A 20,636-nucleotide genomic window follows, 5' to 3' on the forward strand; every position below is an offset into this window, starting at 1 on the left:
TGTCAGATGTTGGCTCTATTTTTGTGTGCTGAAACAAAAACTAAGCAGTATATTTATTTTGCCTTTTGCCTAATGACCATCATTTACCTATTCAAAATTGGCTAGCATGTTTCTCTGGTCTTTCCTCTAGGCTAATTTCAGACTCTTCATTATTCTTATGATATTCCTCTAGATGTTTTCTTTAGTAAATGTTCCAGAATTGAGGACACTCTGCAAGATATGGTATAACCAGTTTGAAGTATCATGGAAATATTTAGTTCCTGCTACCCGAGTATTGTACTTCTGCTAATGGAGTTCTGGAATCCTGTCATTAGCTTTTAGTAATCATATCACATTTGTTGATTTATTCAGATAGCTCCAGTCTTTAGATATTTTTCTTCTTATTAATTGCTACTAGGTCAAATTTCCATATTACATAATCTTTGTTTTCTATTGAGATAGTATGAGGGTGGGAAGGTGGAGACTAATAGCATTCAGTGAGCTTACAGAACAACACAGAAGTGATGGATTTGGAGAGTTTGTGCAAGCAAAGGAGGGGCAGAGAGAGGGGAACAGAATCCAAAGTGGGCTCTGTGCTGGCAGCAGAGAGGCAATGCAGGGCTCAAACCTGTGAACGATGAAGTGTTCCATGAAGTGTTCACATGGTTCAGTGGCTGGCCGTTGTGGTTAACACCGATTCCTGCAGTGGCTGGGATCCCAGAGAATACAAGACTTCGAGGCGTTCTTATGGTTTGGAGGGTCCGTGGTGATATTTTTAAAATTGTTGATCTTTGGGATGTGAAGGTGATCTGGCTGTGACATCTGCCACCCCATTGATTGCCAGGGTTGATTTGACTGATCTGGTTGACTAGGCGGGTATCCTCTTCCTCCCTCACTGCTCCATGTGCATCCCTCCTGAAGCTGCATATTTGGTTGAAGAGGATGACCTTCCATGATGGAGGAGGACCCTTCTTCAGTCAAGGGTGTGTTAGTAGCTGTGCTCCCCTGGGAGCACCGCCGAACAAGCTCTCAAGGCCCACTGATAGGAGGATGTAGAGTAGTCAGGCTTCCGAGACTCCAGACACACCCAGATGCGGCTCTGCATGTGGCAGTCTGCCTTTCTTTAAAGTAAATACATTAAATAAATAAAAGTTGATCTTTGGATTAGCTTTCTGTCATAGTCAAAACACCTTTTTTTAACTTGCTATTTTCACTGTGTGTTGTTTTTGAGATTTATTCATCTTTAGGAATGTAGTTTTAGTTTAATTATTGACTGTTAGACATTCAGTCTCACTATGAACCTATATTTTGTTATGCACCCCGTTGGATAGTTAGATTATATCTATACATTTGCTATTATGAAAAATGCAATCAATATATACATATATGAGATTTCTTTAAGGCATATAAATTAGAAGTGGAATTGCTGGGTCATAGTGCATTACTTACCAACTTTTCATCTTTATTTCTGATGGGGCGGAGAGGGAGATGGAGAGGCAGAGGAACAGAGAGAGAGGGAGACACAGAATCCGAAGCAGGCTCCGGGCCCTGAGCTGTCAGCACAGAGCTGATGCAGCATGACCTGAGCCAAAGTCAGACACTTAACCAACTGATACACCCAGGAGCCTCCAACTTTTATGAACCAGATGCGAAGTAACCGCTTGAGCTAAGGCCGACCTGAGCCCCCAACTTTTAAAATACCACATCAGGGGCACCTGAGTGGCTCAGTCAGTTAAGCATCCCAACTTGGGCTCAGGTCATAATCTCCTGGTTTGTGAGTTCGAGCCCTGCATCAGGCTTTGTGCTGACAGCGTGGAGCCTGGAGCCTGTTTTGGATTCTGTGTGTATGTGTCTCTCTCTTTTCCTCCTCTCCTCATGTTCTGTCTCTCTCAATAAATAAACATTAAAAAAATTTTTTTTAATACCATGACATACACATGCAGTATGATATTTCTTCAGTAAATGAAGGAGGCTGCTTCAGGCTGGAAGTAACTGGCTTAAAGGCTCTAGCCACCCAGGTCCCATCCTGCTGGCCTAAGGTCAGTCGTCCTCAACCCATCCAAGGCGTAGCGGTTGGAAAACTCAGTTCATAAATAAGTACACTTTATTGTAGATTTTAATGTACATTTTTAATGTTAGATCTTACTTAACTTTTCTCCAAAGTGAGTAACTGAATTAGTTATCCCTTGCTATCTGACAGAATATACTCAAACTTAGTTTAAAACATTTATTATTTCATATGGTTCCTGTGGCTCAGAACCTTGGAACGGCTTAGCTAAGTGATTCTGGCTCAAGATCTTTCATGTAGTTTTATAATCAAGATATCACCTGTAACTATGATGATCTGAAAGCTAGAATGGGTTGGGGCATTTACTTCTAGGATGCCTTATGTACTTGACTGTTGGAAGTAGGCCTCAGTTCATTGCCTTGTGGGCTTCTCTGTAGGGTTACCTGATGCAGCTGCTTCCCCTGAGCAAGTGATCTAAGCGAGGTCTAGTGTCAAAAGTGACACATCACTTCCTCCATATTTGGTTTGTTGGCACTGAGTCACTAAGTCTAGTCGATCTTTCTTCTTCTGAGGAGAAATAAGTTCTGCTTCATAAGAAGTATAATGAGGGGCGCCTGGGTGGCTCAGTCGGTTAAGCCTCCGGCTTCAGCTTAGGTCAGATCTCACGTTCGTGAGTTCGAGCCCCACGTCAGGCTCTGTGCTGACCGTTAGCTCAGAGCCTGGAGCCTGCTTCCGGTTCTGTGTCTCCTTCTCTCTCTGCCCCTCCCCCTCTCATGCCTGTCTCTCTCTGTATCAAAAATAAATAAAACATTAAAAAAAAAGAAGTATAATGAATTTGTGCACATATTTTAAAACCAGAGTTCCAAGTTCTTCAAGATTCATAAATGAATCTTCGTTGATTTATTCACCAAATATCTATTAAATGTCTGCTGTGTGCCAGGTACCCTTCTAGGGCTCTAGAGATTCCACAATGAACAAAACAGTAAAAAAATTCCTGCACTCATGGAACTTACCTTCCAGCAGGGGAAAACAGATGATAAAGAAATAATAAGTAGACTATGTATTGTGTTAAATAGTGAAAGGTGCTATCACGAAAAATAAAGCAAGGAATGTTGTGGGAAGTAAGGATGTAATTTTAATGGAATAATCAGAGGAGATCTGAAAAAATGACATTTGAATAAAGAGATGAAGCATTGAGACTTTTGGGTGCCTGGGGCAAGAGAATTTATTAGGCAGAAGGAACAATGAATGCAGATGTCCTTATTTATGATTTTTTTTTAATTGAGCAGCTTGGAAGGTTGGAGTTGCTGTTAACCACATAGCAAATACTGAAACAGTTTTAAAAGGAGGTCAGGAGTTCTGTTTTTAACAAGTTACCTTTGAGGTGCTTACAGACATAAAACTACTGATGTCGAGTTAACTTCTGGTTATGAAAATTAGCAGTAGGTGAGGTCCAAGCTAGAGATCACAATTTGGGAGCCAGTGGCATAGATAGGAATGTTTAAAATACTGTTGATGGGGCACACCTGAGTGGCTCACTTGGCTAAATGTCTGACTGTTGGTTTCGGCTCAAATCATGATCTAATGGTTATGAGATTGAGCCCCGTGTCTTGTTTCATGCTGAGCGTGGAATACACTTAAGTTTCTCTCTCCCCTTTTATCTCTTCCCCACGCACATGTGCATGTGTGTGCTCTCTTGGTCTCTCCCCCTGCCCCCTGCTAAAATTTTAATTAAAAAAAAATAGTTTAACTTGCATGATAATACTTCTCGGCTCATAGTAAATTAAATTATAGTATTTAGCACCATTCTTATGGTATATGGCCATTTTTCTTCTAGCTTTTTGGGAAAGAGAGAAGTTTGCTGAACAGAAATTGTTATCATTCTTAGGCACTCATTAGGATATAGTTACTAGAGTACAGAAGTAGCAAAGGTGCCTTCTAGTGGCTGCCTCATGGAATTGCACGTGAGTCTTAAAAATCATTTATTCACTGAACAAATACTTATTGAGTGCAGTATGTGCCAAGCATGTGGTTGGCCTTTGCCTTCATGGAATCTTACAGTTTAGAGAAGAGAAAGATCTGAAAAATACCAAACACTTGTGTGCATGCTAATAAGAACTTAAAATAAGGGTATTTTAAGGGTGCCTGGGTGGCTTAGTTGAGTGTCTGACTTTGGCTCAGGTCATGGTCATGGTTGTGAGTTCAAGCCCTGCATCAGGTTGCTGCTATCAGCACAAAGCCCACTTGAGATCTTCTGTTCCCCCCTTTCTCCCCTGCTTGTGCATGTGCACTCTCTCTCAAAAATAAACATTAAAAATAAAATAAAGGTATTTAACTAGCTGAGAGGCAAGAAATATTTAAGTCTGAAGAATCACTCAATATTAGAAGAAGAATGTGTGTGTGTGGCATAGAAACTGCATTTATGAACAACTCTGTGATTGGAGGAAGGATGGTGAAGATAAGGAATTCTGACAAAGGTCAGTATAGCTAGAACAGAGATACAGGAATAGGAGGCATAGGTAAAATGAGAACATACTGCATTTTTTTAGACTGTGGTTAAGAGTTGTGTCTTAAGAACAGGAGTAAACTGTTGCAGAGTAGGAGTGGGAAACAACTAGACTTGTGTGTGTGTTTTCAATTATGGCAAATACATGTACAGTTTTGCCATCTTAACTATTTTATTTTTTTTAATGTATGTTTATTTATCTTGAGAAAGAGAATCCCAAGTAGACTCTGCACTGTCAGTGCAGAGCCCAACTGGGGGCTTGATCCCATGAAACTGTGAGATCATGGTCTGAGATCAAATTAAGAGTTGACCACTTAACCAGCTGAGCCACCCAGATGCCTCCCATCTTAACCGTTTTAAGTGTACCATTCAGTGGTGGTGTTAAGTACATTTACAGTGTTGTGCAACCATCACCACCATCCATCTTTTTCTTTAAAAAATTTTTTTAACATTTATTTTTGAAAGAGACAGAGCACTAATGGGGGAGGGACAGAGAGAGAGGGAGTGAAACACAGAATCTGAAGCAGGCTCCAGGCTCTGAGTTGTCAGCACAGAACATGATATATGGTTCAAACCCATGGGCTGCGAGATCATAACCTGAGCTAAAGTGGGATGCTTAACTGACTGAGCCATCCAGATGCCCCATACCATCATCCATCTTAAATTTGTGTTTTAAAACAATGATTTAAGTTGCAGTTTTAAGAATGGATTAAGTGAGGAGTGTCTGGGTGGCTCAGTTGGTTGAGCGTCCGACTTTGGTTCAGGTTGTCATCTCATGGTTGGGGAGTTTGAGATCCATGTTGGACTTTGTGCTGAGAGCTCAGAGCCTGGAGCCTGCTTCAGATTCTGTGTCTCCCTCTCTGTTCCCCTCCCGTGCTTACTCTGTCTCTCTCTTGCCTCTCAAAAATAAAAAGAAAATGTAATAAAAATTTTTTTAAAAAAATGGATTAAGTGAGACAAAAGTTGTTTGGGAGCTCTCCACGGGAAGCTACCCATGGAAGGTAGGGAGAAGAAGGTTGAAATTCACTACGGGTGAGGACCACTGTGTCCTGCGCACTGGGCAGCCATGTGCCACAGAAGAAAGCGGAGAGCATACTGAAACCAGCAGAAAAACCTCTTTCTCCTCTGGTGTCCCTTCAGTGCCTCTACTGAGGACAAAAAAGAAATAGACATCAAGCAGGCAACCAACTACATCTGCTCCAATGTCCGAGGTCCCTCCCTTTAGAATGTACCGGAACGATACTTTGTGACCCTGTTTTGGTGTATAAATGGGTCAGTGATAGAAACACTTAGTTCAAGGCCCAATTCTGATCCTCATTCGTTTGGTCTCAGGTAAAGCCATGTAGGTCGATTCTCTGAACTGATAACATAGGGAACTGTGGCTGTATCATAGATCTTAAATCTGGCCATGAATACAACCTACTTAGCAAGTTTGTTAAAAATTAACATTCCAGGGACTTATACTGGCAAATTTAAAGCAACTTGAGCATCAAAACAGGAATAATGACGGAAATAATTTGTAGCATATTGAAGAAAAAAAATCCATAAGTTTATAAAGATACTAAAAAGATTATAAAGAAGTAGAGGAGAATGGGAAACTCGTTCCTAGAAAAGACAACCAACAAGTGTGACAGAATGTTCTTATTCTGTCATCAGTTTACAGCCATGATAGTAACAGTTGATTCATACAAGAGTCATTAATGGATGCTAAAACATGGCATATTTTGGTGGGCAGCAGGATAGTTCACACAGACTCAAAGCTATCACCCTTTAGATTACATATCAATTACAAAATGGAAAGGACACCTTTACAGTGCTGGCAGATAGCACTGTAACCAAATGGTCCAGGTTGGCATTGCCAGTGATGGGGAACACTGACACACTGTGCTTCTTACTCAAGTGAAAAAATTATTTAAAAATATTTTTAAATTTATATAGGTATTAATGCTAGCTTATACATGAGAAATTCTGGCCCTCTTTAAAGGTCATGTAATCTGCATTAGATTGAAACTTGGAATTTCTTTTTTTATCTAGATTTTAAATTTAGATGTATTAGGGATTCTGCTTTATGTTTTTACTTGGAGTAGCAATAGTAATTCCAAATAATGAGGAAAAACTGCTTTTGAAAGCTTTTAGCATCACTTATGAATTCTATAATTGCTATATTAATATTTGTCTTAACTGTTTCCATGCTCATTTTAAAAATTTCATCAAAGAACTTTGTTTTGCCTACATAAAGAAGTAAATGTATCTCTGTGAGCCGACCTGGGTTATAATTAGCTTTTAGTGGTCCTGTGTGTGTGTGTGTGTGTGTTTTAAAGATTTTATTTTTAGGTTATCTCTAAACCCAGCAGGGGGCTTAAACCCACAACCCCAAGCTCAAGAGTTGCATATTCCACCAGCTGTCCCAGGTGCCCGTATGTGTTCTCTTTTGCTCCTCTGAAGGACGAATTGCCCTTTTCCCTTTCAAGAGGCTGGTTTAGCAATTAATTTTGCTCTTTTAGAGTGGAGTAATAGATATGAATTACTTTTTCCTTAGACTCTGAGCTTGTTTGAATTGGCCAATGCTTCTGCTGGGTGGTAATAGGGAGGTTTAAGTAAGAAAGAGAAAGGACAGAGAGCTTCCTCGTTTTTAACAAAAAGTCAGACCTGGCGAAAGAGTGCAAAAACCACCCTCTTGTCTGAAAACCTTTTGCTTTGAATTTAGGTCTTTACCCAGAGTATTTCACTATAAACAAAAGAGGCAGAGATTAATGTTTTCTCCTTTCTGTCTACTCTTTCTCCAGTTTTGGGGAGCCAAAGAAAAGTTACATTGTTCCACTTCCTTTGTCTTACGTATCACAGAAGAAAGAGTAAATGGTTTCTATAATTTTTTTTCTATCTTTTAAAAATCTTTTTGATGGCCTGCGTCAACTAAAAGTTCTTAAGTTGCATGCACATTTTTAGGTTTGTACTAATAGGTCTGAAAGGTAGGAGTTTAGGTATTGTTTTATAGAGAGCTAAGAAGGAGGGTAACTGTATAAGGACTTCTTTTCCTCATTCATGGAAAGGGTGAACTATTAATGTCCAAAGACTGGTTATATGGTAGTTTAAGAACATAAAAATGCTCATTTTTATTTCTAGAATTTGCTTCCAAGTGACTAGCATTTATTCTGTAAGTGTTGACTAGATCCTTTCTTTTAAAAATTTTTTTTCTTTTTTAACAATCATTTGATTGAGAGAGAGAGAGACAGAGAGAGAACAAACGAGAACGAGTGGTGGTGGGGAGCAGAGAGAGAGGGAGACATGGAATCCGAAGCAGGCTCCAGGATCTGAGCTGTCAGCACACAGCCTGCCACAGGGCTCAAACCCCCAAGCAGTGAGATCATGACCTGAGCCAAAGTCGGACATTAACCGACTGAGCCACCCAGGTGCCCTGACTGGATCATTTCTTGACCCTGTGGGTGAGCAAGGGGTTTCAGATAGCAACTAAGACTCTTAGTTGTTGAGCAAGTTCTTTCTATCTTTTATCTTTTCTTCATAATTATCTTGATTAGTCTTGGCCCTTATTCTTTCCTATACATTTTTTTAAATGTTTTTTATTCATTTTTGAGAGACAGACAGACAGTGCGAGCAGGGGAGGCTCTCAGAGAGAGGGGGAGATACAGAATCTGAAGCAGGCTCCAGGCTCTGAGCTAGCTGTCAGCACAGAGCCCGACGTGGGGCTTGAACCCACGAACCGTGAGATCATGACCTGAGCCAAAACCAGAAGCTGGACGCTTAACCGACTGAGCCACCCAGGCGCCCCTCTTTCCTATACATTTTAAAAAACAACTTGTCACTCTACAAAAATTCTTCTGGGATTTTGCTTAGAATTATATTGACTTTAAAAGTTATTTTTGGAAGAATTAACATCTTTAAAATATTAAGTCTTCCTATGAATATAGTTTATTTCTCCATTTGTGTTTATATACTTTTTTAAATGTTTTGTAATCTAATTGTATAATTTTTTCCATACAGAGTTGCACAACTTTTGTTAAGTTTATTTCCAAATACATCTGAAACTAATGATAGTTTTATTTTCTCCCTTCCAGTTTATATATCTGATTTAATTTTTAAATCTTACTATTCTGGGAGGGACCTTCAGTATAGTATTAGAAAAGAACTTTTATCATGTTAAGGGAGTTGCCTTTTATTTCTAGATTGCTTAAGAATTTGTGTGTGTGTGTGTAAATCACGTGCAGACTTTGAATGTTATCAAAGGCTTTTCTGCATCTATTGAGATGAATATGTAGATTTTTCTCCTTTAATCTGTTGACATGATATTACTAGCTTGGAAATAACACTCCTTGCTTTGTATTTGTGTCCGCCACCTCCAGGTGATTTGTGGAGCTATGATTTCTTCAGTGGCGAGTTTGTGGTGTCACCTGAACCAGACACAAGTGTCCACACTCTTGACCCCCAGAAGCACAAGTATATAATCTTGGGGAGTGATGGACTTTGGAATATGATTCCACCACAGGATGCCATCTCAATGTGCCAGGACCAAGAGGAGAAAAAATACTTGATGGTGAGAAATGGCTCAATAATTTGATATTAGTGTCTATACATTGTTTTGGTACTTTGGTCAGGAGTCTTGAATATGAACTAAAGATGTTCGCTTTGTGAGGAATTTTGCATTTGCCTGGCTCTAGAACTAAGTAAAACAGACTTTTCAACTTATCAGGAGAATGAGACAGGATATAAATAAACGAAACTAGATAACAAAACACACAACTTTGGAATTTATGAATAGCCCTTGACTTAAAGGCCTATGAAACTTCATTAGTGATTTTATTTTTTTAAAGTTTATTTATTTATTTTGAGAGAGAGAAAGAGAGAGAGAGAGGACGCATGAGTGGGAGAGGAGCAGAGAGAGAGAATTCAAAGTAGGCTTCGTGCTGTTAGCACAGAGCCCAACACAGAGCTTGAACCCACTAACCATGAGTGGGATCATGACCTGAGCAGAAACCAAGACTTGGATGCTTAACTGAGCTGCCCAAGCACCCTGATTTGATTTTTATTAATGGATCTGTTAGGCTTCCTTTTTGGAGGCTACTGTTATGTACTAAATGAGACATTTTGCAAGCTTGATATAAGGTAACAGTTGTAAAAAAACAACAAATCCATATATACATGATAACAAAAGAAATACATGAGTGGTAGAATTGATAGAACTTGGGTTTTTAAGGAGGGAGAATGTGATGATGCCCAAACTTTTGACTGGTGATGGCTGTTATCAAGAAGAAACACATTATTCTGGGGAGAGTGGCGATAATCAATTCAGATGTAGGCATGTTGAATTGGAGATGCCTTTGGTTAATCTCGATAGGTATTTTCATTAGGCAGAAATATTTGAGAGAGAAGCCTGGAAATACTAATTTGAGTGTTAAGAGGAGTTAGGTAAAGCTGCGACAGTTTATCAGATCATCTAGTAAGACTATGGTAGAAGAAGATAATTTTCATTTCTGTTCTTTAAAACTTAGTACTTATTGAATGCATGTATTAAATCTGTGTATAATACTAAAAGTTTTATTCCAAGCCACGTTTATTTGCATAACATGAGATCATTTGAGGTTTTTTAATTCTGTTTGTATGTATTTGATTTCTATACCATAGCCACTTACTGTATTGTTTTTCCCCTCATGAGTGGCATCATTTTTATATACAGGTGGCCTTTAAACAACATGAGTTTAAACTGTGGATTAACATGGATTTTTGCAGTGCAGAGCTGTACATGTATTTTTTCTTCCCTACAATTTTCTTAACTTTTTTTCTACCTTACTTCATTGTAAGAACACAGTATATAATACAGATAACATACAAAATATGTGCTAATCAATTTTATTGGTAAGGCTTCTGGTGAATAGTAGACTATTAATCAAGTTTGAGGGGAGTCGGAAGTTCTATATGGATTTTCAGTTGTGTGGGGCAGTTAGCACCTCTAAACCCCCACATTGTTCAATGGTCATTGAACAAGGGTCATAAATACAGTTGTGTATATCTAACAGTATATACTTTCTTGATTCTGATTTTTGTTCATATTCTTTGACTGTTTTTATGGTTGGTCATGGTCTTTGATTTGTATAAGCTCTTATTTTAGGAGAAAATTGGCCCTTTGCAATGAGTTTGTTTTTGTTTGTTTGCCATGCCTGATTATCTTATTTGTGAATTGTTTATCTGAATAATTTGATGTTTACTTCCCATTTTAAATAGTTTCTATATAACTTTTCCTAATTAAGGTTACAGTGAATACTAAGTTTCTTGCTACCAAAGAGAAAAAAAACACAGGTGAAATTTAACCACAAGAGAACGCCTTTAAAAATTTAAAGCAATAGTATTTTAACATAATTATGGGGACTGTGGATAATGTGAAATTTTGGAAATTTAATTTATTTAAGCCATACTGAATACCTCATTTAAAACTTGATAACAGGTATGCTGGCAACTAATTCTGAGTTGTTAACTTTCTTTCTTGTTCTTTTAAATATAGGGTGAGCATGGACAGTCTTGTGCCAAAATGCTTGTGAATCGAGCACTAGGCCGCTGGAGGCAACGGATGCTTCGAGCAGATAATACTAGTGCTATAGTGATCTGCATTTCTCCAGGAGTGGACAGTCAGGGAAATTTCACCAATGAAGATGAACTTTATCTGAACTTGACAGATAGTCCTTCTTATAATAGTCAAGAAACCTGCGTGATGACTCCTTCCCCATGTTCTACACCACCAGTCAAGGTATATAATTCTCTATAGTGTTTAAGGTGTTTAAATAGAATTTCTTTGGTTAGAGTTGCCTGAAAATTTTTCAGATTCTTCATAGAACAGGATTTTGGATTTGAATGAGGTTCAAGAAAGTGATAGATTTTTGTCATGTAACTTACTGTCATTGATTCAACTTCACGTCAGTGCTATTCTGAATGCTAACTGTGTGTATAGCACCTAAGACAAAGGAGATGTGGATGCAACGATATTCTAGTGAGCCTCTTCTAATACTGTGAGCATTTGTGTAAGCAGTTAAAGGTTTGTGAAGCACTTTCATATAGATTTCATTTGAACCTCATAAACCAAATCGGTAAGTAGTGCAGTTGTTGTTCCATCTTACAGATAAGAAGACTGAGAGATTAAGCATTTTGGACGAGATCATACAGACTCAAGATTGAAGTGGACCTTAGGGTATCAGACCTTAGAACTGGTTGTCTTATAACATGGATAAGAAACTTTATTCCTCTTCTTACTCATGTTAATATTGAATGAGTTTACAATAGGCTATGAAATTTAAGTGGTACCGTGTATCCTTTTTCTGACTTCATCCTCATATTTCCCTACTCAGAATCAGTAGTACTTATGACTACTTTTTATACTTGGGCCTTCTGAGAATGTGCTGTTTAGAAGACTGACCATTAAAATAGGAAATACAGTAGAATTTTATGTTATGTATTCAGACTGTTTTTAAGGTATTCAGAGCTACACAGTACAAAGAATTTAATTAAATTTGGTGCCACAATTTAATTAATTGTGGTATTATGTTTTCTTTTACTTCACATACATATGGCAACTTAGTTTTCCTTATGGACTCTTCATTTAGAAATTGACAAATTAATATTTTATACTTATATTCTTAGAAGAATTTCTTGTCAAGGCTTTCTTTGAAAACTTTAATAACACAGATTGAAACCTTTTAAAATCTCCTTTCTTTTTTTGAGAGTTGTGAAGAAGCTTATGTTCATTTGAGTATTTGCCTGTTCCTCAGTTTGAATGTATTCATTACTTTTCATGTTCCCTACTGTATTTGTATTTGAATAACTGACCTTGGCAAGAAAGAAGGCTTAGAATGGAGGTAAAGGGTAAGGGGACATAGATTGTGATAGGAATAAATATTTTTTTTATTAAAGTTTATTTATTTTGAAAGAGAGAGTGTAGGCAAGCACGTGAACAAGTGGAGGAGGAGCAGAGAGAGAGGGAGAGAGAATCCCAGGCCATCTCTGCACTGTCAATGCAGAGCCCGATGCAGGGCTCCAAGTCTTGAACTATGAGATAATGACCTGAGCCAAAGTTGGGCGTTTAACCAAATGAGCCATCTGGGTGCCCCAAGGAATAGTCTTCAAAAAAATTTTTTTTAAATTTTATTTATTTTTGAGAGAGAGAGACAGAGTGTGAGCAGGGGAGGGGCAGAGAGAGGGGGAGACAGAATTTGAAGCAGTCTCCAAGCTGAGCTGTCATCACAGAGCCCGATGCAGGGCTCAAACTTACGAACTGAGATCATGATTTGAGCTGAAGTCGGATGCTTGACCGTCTGAGCCATCCAGGCATCCAGAATAAATATTCTTTTTTTAAAAATTGATTTATATATTGTTTAATTTACATCCAAGTTAGTTAACATATAGTGCAACAGTCTCAGGACTGTAGATTTCATTTTTTTCCCCCAAGAGTCTTTTATGTTTTGTCCCCCTCCCTGTTATATTATTTTTGCTTTCCTTCCCTTAGGTTCATCTGTTTAGTATCTTAAATCCCTTATATGAGTGAAGTCATATGATATTTGTCTTCCTCTGTTAATTTCACTTAGCAAACTACCCTCCAGTTACATTCATGTAGTTGCAAATGGCAAGATTTCATTCTTTTTGATTGCTGAGTAATAATACTCCATTGTGTGTGTCTATGTATTATATATATATACACCATATATTTAACCATTCATCTGTTGATGGACATTTGGGCTCTTTCCATACTTTGGCTATTGTCAATAGCACTGTATAAATGTTGGGGTGCATGTGCCCCTTCGAAACAGCACCCTGTATCCATTGGATAAATACCTAGTAGTGTAATTGCTGGGTCATTCTATTTTAAATATTTCAGGGAACCTCCATACTGTTTTCCAGAGTGGCTGCACCAGTTTGCATTCCTACCAGCAGTGCAAATGAGATTTCTCCACATCCTCGCCAACATCTGTCGTTGCCTGAGTTGTTAATGTGAGCCATTCTGATAGGTGTGAGGTAGTATCTCATTGTAGTTTTGATTTGTATTTCCCTGATGATGAGTGATGTTGAGCATTTTTTTATGTGTTGGTTGGCCATCTGGTTGTCTTCTTTGGAGAAGTGTCTATTCATGTCTTTTGCCCATTTCTTCACTGGATTATTTGTTTTTTGGGTGTTGAGTTTGATAAGTTCTTTATAGGTTTTGGATACTGACTCTATCTGATATGTCATTTGCAAATATCTTCTCCCATTTGGTCGGTTGCCTTTTAGTTTTGCTGATTGTTTCCATAGCTGTGCAGAAGCTTTTTATTTTGATGAGGTCCCCAGAGTTCATTTTTGCTTTTGTTTTCCTTGCCTCCGGAGATGTATTGAGTAAGAAGTTGCTGCAGCCAAGGTCCAAGAGGTTTTTGCCTGCTTTCTCCTCTAGGATTTTGATGGCTTCCTGTCTTATGTCTAGGTCTTTCATCCATTTTGAGTTTATTTTTGTGTATGGTGTAAGAAAGTGGTCCAGGTTCATTTATCTGCATATATCTGTCCAGTTTTCCCTGTACCATTTACTGAAGAGACTGTCTTTATTCCACTGGATATTCTTTCCTGCTTTGTCAAAGATCAGTTGGCCATACATTTGTGGATCCATTTCTGGGTTCTCTGTTCTGTTCCATCGATCTGAGTGTCTTTTTGTACCAGTACCATTCTGTCTAGGTGATTAGAGCTTTGTAATGCGTCTTGGAAGTGCAGGATTGTGATGCCTCCAGCTTCAGTTTTCTTTTTCAAGGTTGCTTTGGCTATTTGGGGTCTTTTCTGGTTCTATACAAATTTTAGGATTGCTTGTTCTAGCTCCGTGAAGAATGCTTGTGCTATTTTGATAGGGATTGCCAGAGTAAATATTCTTAATATTAATTTCACATAAAAATTATTGCAGCCTGCTGATTAGCATTAGTAAAATTGTACATATGTTTTAAAAATTACTTCTAGAACTTTAGAAATGATCTAGAGATATATTGATCTAGGGAAATAATGATCTAAAAATACTAAAATAAAGATAAGGAGATTTATGTATACACTAACTTACATTTAGGCATGGCTACTTGTTAACCAATTGGTCCCACCCACATGTAGAAAAACATTTGGAGCCATTCAGAATAATTGTGTTGTTGACTCTGACCTAACAACTAAGTAAAGGCAAATTTCTGTGCAAGAAATTGTGTTTTATCTTAAATACATTGTCTCTGATTTATTTCCTTGTTAAAATAATCCCATGTTTAGTAACATCTAGATAATGACATTTTGGTCAATTTGGTTTTTAAGACTTCCCACATTTAAATTTAAGACACAAAACAGGTGAACATAAGGGAAGCAAAAATAATATAAAAACAGGGAGGGGGACAAAATGTGAGAGACTCTTAAGTATAGAGAACAAACTGAAGGTTGCTAGATGGGTTGTGTAGGGGGAGTGATGGCAAGGGGCATTAAGGAAGACATTTCTTGGGAAGAGCACTGGATTCTACTCCTGAAATAATTGCACCGTGTGCTAACTTAGATGTAAAGTAAAAATAGGCAAAAAAAAAAAAAAAAGGGACTTTCCTACAGTTGAACTAGGCATTTGAGAGTAGGTTTATTTATCTATAGACATGTCAACTTTGGTATGGATCCTAAGGCAGACCACTAGTCATATCTTTGTTTTGGAATAGATATGGTAGAAATACTTATTTTTAAGTTATATATTCCTCTCTGGCACTCATTTTTTCCCTCCATCCTTTCTTTAGGGCAAAACTAAATTTAGTTGTTCTTCTTCTTCTTCTTTTTTTTAATAAGCCAAGAGCTATAGGAAGGAGGGATGGGGAAGGGAGTTCTTCTTGAAAATTAACATTTGGTTTCAGTTGAGTTCACACAATTTTCAATTTGTTGTTTAATGTTACTGGATTGTAAGGTAGATGGAATGAGGAAGTTCATCTCTGAATTAGTGAAACTTTTAAAGTATGTATATTTTAGGTAATCTCTCAGTATCACATATGTTTTATGAACATGTAAGAAGGTTTAGCAAAACAAGTAATCTGGGATGAGTCTGAGAAGTCTAAGCAGTTGCCTGTGCTGACAGATGCAACGTATTCCCACAGAATGCCAATAAAAAGAGAAGGAAAAGGAAAAGTTCAAGGAAAAAGTGGGGGAAGAAAAGCCAGCACACCTGTAGTGTCAGAGTCATAATCTGTGAATTTAAAAAGACACAGCATAACAGAAATTACAATAAATTGTATTAAAATGTGTAACCTTGTTTTACAAACTAGAGCAGTATATTCTGTTCCTGTCAACGGCTTGATTATTACCTTCTTCCTTTGCCTAAATTAGTGATATGATTGTTTGGTAGTAGGAAACCTTCTCTCTTCCCTGTCTTGTTGTAAATCCCTTTTCTGTATTAAAGCAGGACAAACTCAAGGTCAGCAATTTCTTATGAATAGATCCAGTTTTCTGTGATTATCCAGAACATGCTTGTGACCTCTGTAGGCACTGGAATCAACTAATGCAGAAGAATAAAGTCACATAAAACTCTTGTTGATATTATTGAAAGCCATATGTAAATATCCTGGAATGAAGACTGTTCTGTTCTTTCTTGACACTGGCGCTTGTCGAGATATAAGAGACCTAAGATTGCTGCCCAACATCTAGTCAGTGTGAAAACAGATAAGAATTGGGCTTTCAGTAAACTACGCCGTACAAAATAAATGAGCCAGTGACTGCGGAAAGAAAGAGTATTTTCTTAAACACCAACAATCTGATTGAGGCAGTACCAAATTAGGAACTAGAGTTTCTCATCTCCAATCTCCATTTGACCTAAAATCATTATATTTTTTTCATTAATACATGTTCATGTTTATGGTTTGATTGAAATGCTTTCAGATGGCTCAAATTTCCCTTTTTAATTCTAGAAACATAAAGGAAACATTCTTTTTAAGAAGTATACTTTTATATAGCACTTTTCTGAAAGGTATTTATTTCTAAGGGGTTTTATATTAGAGGAAGATAATATGTTTTCATTTACCCTTCTACAAAAGGGTTTACGTCAGAATATGTTAATATTTTAATCAACTTAATGTGATTTAAAAGAGGTAAAGATTTGAGGGAAATGTTACATACCTGAGGGAGCCATAATATTTATGCTTAAACTCCATTCTTGAGAAACTATTAAGACAAGGACTTAAAAAAATTTTTTTTATGTTTATTTTTGAGAGAGACAGAGAGAGACAGGGAGACAGAGAGACAGAGCCTGAATGGGGGAGGCGCAGAGAGAGAGGGAGACACAGAATCTGAAGCAGGTGATGCAGGACTTGAACTCATGAACCATGAGATCATGACCTGAGCTGAAGTCAGACACTCGACCAACTCAGCCACTAAGGTGTCCCAAGGATTTTTATAAAATATTAGTGACATAGAAGATTTGGGTTTGATAGGAAAAATATTATCTGTCAATGGGAAAAATATTCTGAGTATATGTAGAGCATTATATCTAAAGGAGTAGTGCATATCTGAATCATTTGTCAAGGTTTTAAAAAACTACCTGAAAGTTTATATAATTTTCATTTATTTCTTTGAGAGTTGCTCCAGTCATGCTCTGTAGTTTCCCATATGTCCTGCTTTTCTCAAGTCACGGAAAAGCCTCTAGTGTTTTGGAAGTTGTGTGCAAAACAACAATATGAGTTTGTATTATGAGATTGTTGCTTTAATGTTGCATTTTACATTTTCTATACTACTAAATATTCAGAAATGAGAATATTTAAAAAATGGGAAAGTAGGAAATAAACCAATCAAATTTCTTGCTTATTCTAATGAAACTTGTTCATCTCCCCAATGGTTAAGCTGAATTTTAGGATATAGTATTTATTTGGCTTACTTTCTTGTTTTTCAGTCATTGGAGGAGGACCCATGGCCAAGGCTGAACTCTAAGGACCATATACCTGCCCTTGTTCGTAGTAATGCCTTCTCAGAGAATTATTTAGATGTCCCAAGTGAGATAGCTCGAGGGAATGTCCAGGCGGCAGCCATAACCTCAAAGGATCCAGAGCCACTTGAAGAAAATTGCACTAAAGCCCTGACTTTAAGGATACATGATTCTTTGAATAATAGCCTGTCAGTAGGCCTTGCGCCTACCAATTCAACAAATACCATTATGGACCAAAAAAATTTAAAGATGTCAACTCCAGGTCAAATGAAAGCCCAAGAAGTTGAAAGAACCCCTCCAGTAAACTTCAAAAGGACATTAGAAGAATCCAACTCTGGTCCTGTGATGAAGAAGCATAGACGAAATGGTTTAGGTAGAAGTAGTAGCGCTCAGCCCGCGAGCCTCCCCACGACCTCACAGCGAAAGAGCTCTGTTAAGCTTACCGTGCGACGCAGACTCAGAGGCCAGAAGAAGATTGGAAATCCTTTACTTCATCAGCACAGAAAAACTGTTTGTGTCTGCTGAAATGTATCTGGAAAATGTTTTTTTCCCAAACTAGGCTGTGAGAGGGCTTTTTGAAGTTGGTGCGGAACTTGAACTTTTTTAAGGGGACAAAATAAAAAATAGTATACAGTTTCACTTTTGGAATTCAGCAGTTTTATCCTGGCCTTGTATTTGCTTGTATTATAAATGTGAATTTTGTAGATGTTAGGGTATCAGTTGCTGTAAAATGTGTGTAAATTTGTATACTCCACATAAACTCAGTCTCTTATTCTGACTCAGTAAATGTAACAACAGGGCTAAAGGTAAAAAAAAAAAAAAAATGAAAAGAATCTATTAGATTTTAGAAATACATTTAAACTTTTAAAAATGCTTATTAAGAAATTTGTATAAGTCACTTGTGATGAAAACTACACAACTTTTTAAAGTAAATTATTAAGGAAACTGGAAAAGTGATGTATTTTCATAGTGACCTGTGTTCCACTTAATGTTTCTTAGAGACAGCTAGTGTCTTTTAAAAATTATTTTTTATTTCTAATTTCATAATTCAGAACTAAAGTTTTCATAGCAAAAGTGTTGAGCCATGCTTAAAGTAGCTCGGCGTTAGTCTCCTTGTCCTAATAAAAATACTATGCAGTATCTCTTATTTCAGTAGCATTTTTCTAAAACATCAATCATCAGAGATACCCCTCAAATCTTTGGAGTAGAAGGAGGTGTGTTTGCCTAAAAAGGTGTCCTTCTCAATCATCCCAGACATTCAGTGGCATTATTAGGTCTTAAAGTAGTTACCCTCTTCTCGTGTTTGCATAAAATATGTGAAGTTTTTCTTGCTATTTCAATAACAGATGGTGCTGCTAATTCCCAACATTTCTTAAATTATTTTATATATGGATATATGTTTGTTCATCTAATAAATCAGTGAACTGTTGTTGATATGCTGGATTTTTGTCATTGGTTTAGTGGTAGATACTAACCTTCTGTTGTGCTATGATCATGCTTTAGAGTAACAGTTTAAAAATACATGTAATGTTTATTTTTGCGCTCGACTTTTTTTTTTTTTAATGTTTGTTTATTTTTGCGAAAGAGAAAGAGACCCAATGTGAGTAGGGGAGGGGCAGAGAGAGAGTGAGACACAGAATTCGAAGCAGGCTCTGGGCTCTGAGCTGTCAGCACAGAGCCTGACATGAGACTTGAATTCATGAACCGAAAGATCATGACCTGAGCCGATGTCAGATGCTTAACTGACTGAGCCACCCAGGTACCCTCCCCCCTTTTTGAAATGTTTAGCTCTTGGCTTTTTTTTTTTTTTTAATGTTTGTTTATCTTGAAGGAGAGAAAGACCTAACGGGAGTAGGGGAGGGGTAGAGTGAAAGGGAGACAGAATCTAAAGCAGGCTCCAGGCTCTGAGCTGTCAGCACAGAGCTTGACACAGGGCTCAAACTCACAAGCTATGAGATTATGACCTGTGCTGAAGTCGGACTTAATTGACTGAACCAACCAGGCGCCCCTTAGTTCTTGACTTTTAAATTTTATTTTAGAATATATTGAAACAGGCTAAATATCCAACAATAGACTCTGGTTAAGAATATGCTTAAGTCAGTTATGGCTTATAACCATTTGATGAAATGTTATGTCCCACTTAAAAATGAATAGAATTATATACTCTGGTAACATACGAAGAAACTAAGACCCTAAGAGTATGTCATATTGGTGTGCATTGTTCTACAATGAGAAAAGTTTTCAATTTACTAATTTAAAATAAGAATATCTCATTAAACAGATTGAAGAGCTAATTCTTGCATTCAACATCTGCATGACCGAAGGAACTGCATGACTGGAAGCATTCCAGTTTTCAATAACAGGATTGAGAACCAGTGGTCCAGGTAAAATAGTAATTGTGGTTAGTTCTTAAATAGGATTTTTAGTTACTGAAGAGTTTGTTTTTCGAATCTTTCCAAGACAGAGACCTAGCAACTAATAGACACTTTTGAAGTCCGTTTATTATGAAGGGTGTTTCCATCTTTTATTTTTTTAGTTTTTACTTGGGGAGGGTTCCATCTTTTAGACCTGTGATACCATTTTAGCTGCAACAACTAGAAATTCAGCCAATCTGAGTGTATATTAAAGAAAATTTATTAACTACTTTTACTATTTTTGCCAGTGATTTTAAGTCTTCTATCGACGTGAAATTAAAATTTTCACTTGATTAGAGTAATGTATTATGTAATTTTTATTTTTCAAATCAGTTTTTTAATGTTAGTTTATTTTTGAGAGAGAGTGCACAAGCCGGGAAGGGGCAGAGAGAGGGAGACACAGAATCTGAAGCAGGCTCTGTAGCACAGAGCCCATTGTGAGGCTTGAACTAACGAACTGTGAGATCATATGACCTGAGCTGAAGTCGGATGCTTAACCAACCGAGCCATCCAGGCACCCCTCAAATCAGTTATCTAATGTAAAAATGTTATAGATTTCTTTCCTAGATCACCTTTTTTCGTGCAATGGAGTCCAATTCCATATAGTAGTAGCTATTTAACACTAGAAACGTTTTTGGTTTCAGACATAACTGCAAATGCTAAGATTAGCCCTTTTCTGTATCTGTTCCTAGGATTGTGTTTAGTCCTGTACTTTAAGGAGTTGAAGATATTTTGTAATCACAAGCAGTGTTTTAATGTTTCTACTTTGTTTTATTTTCTAATTTTATTTGCCTGTGTAACATA

At 37.4% G+C, this 20,636-nt stretch overlaps 1 protein-coding gene across 1 annotated transcript in view; it reads left to right on the forward strand.

Annotated features, from left to right (window-relative positions):
• The window catches only part of PPM1D (protein phosphatase, Mg2+/Mn2+ dependent 1D), a 49,204-nt gene extending 30,350 nt beyond the window's left edge, over positions 1 to 18,854 (forward strand). The window contains exons 4-6 of the mRNA XM_029928681.1: positions 8,852 to 9,042; positions 11,005 to 11,247; positions 17,386 to 18,854. Of these exons, the coding sequence (XP_029784541.1) occupies positions 8,852 to 9,042; positions 11,005 to 11,247; positions 17,386 to 17,943 (992 nt within the window). The 3' untranslated portion in view covers positions 17,944 to 18,854. The remainder of the gene's footprint in view (positions 1 to 8,851; positions 9,043 to 11,004; positions 11,248 to 17,385) is intronic.
• Positions 18,855 to 20,636: the final 1,782 nt, after the last annotated feature.

Source organism: Suricata suricatta, chromosome 17 (assembly GCF_006229205.1).
Source record: "Suricata suricatta isolate VVHF042 chromosome 17, meerkat_22Aug2017_6uvM2_HiC, whole genome shotgun sequence".
NCBI lineage: Eukaryota > Metazoa > Chordata > Mammalia > Carnivora > Herpestidae > Suricata > Suricata suricatta.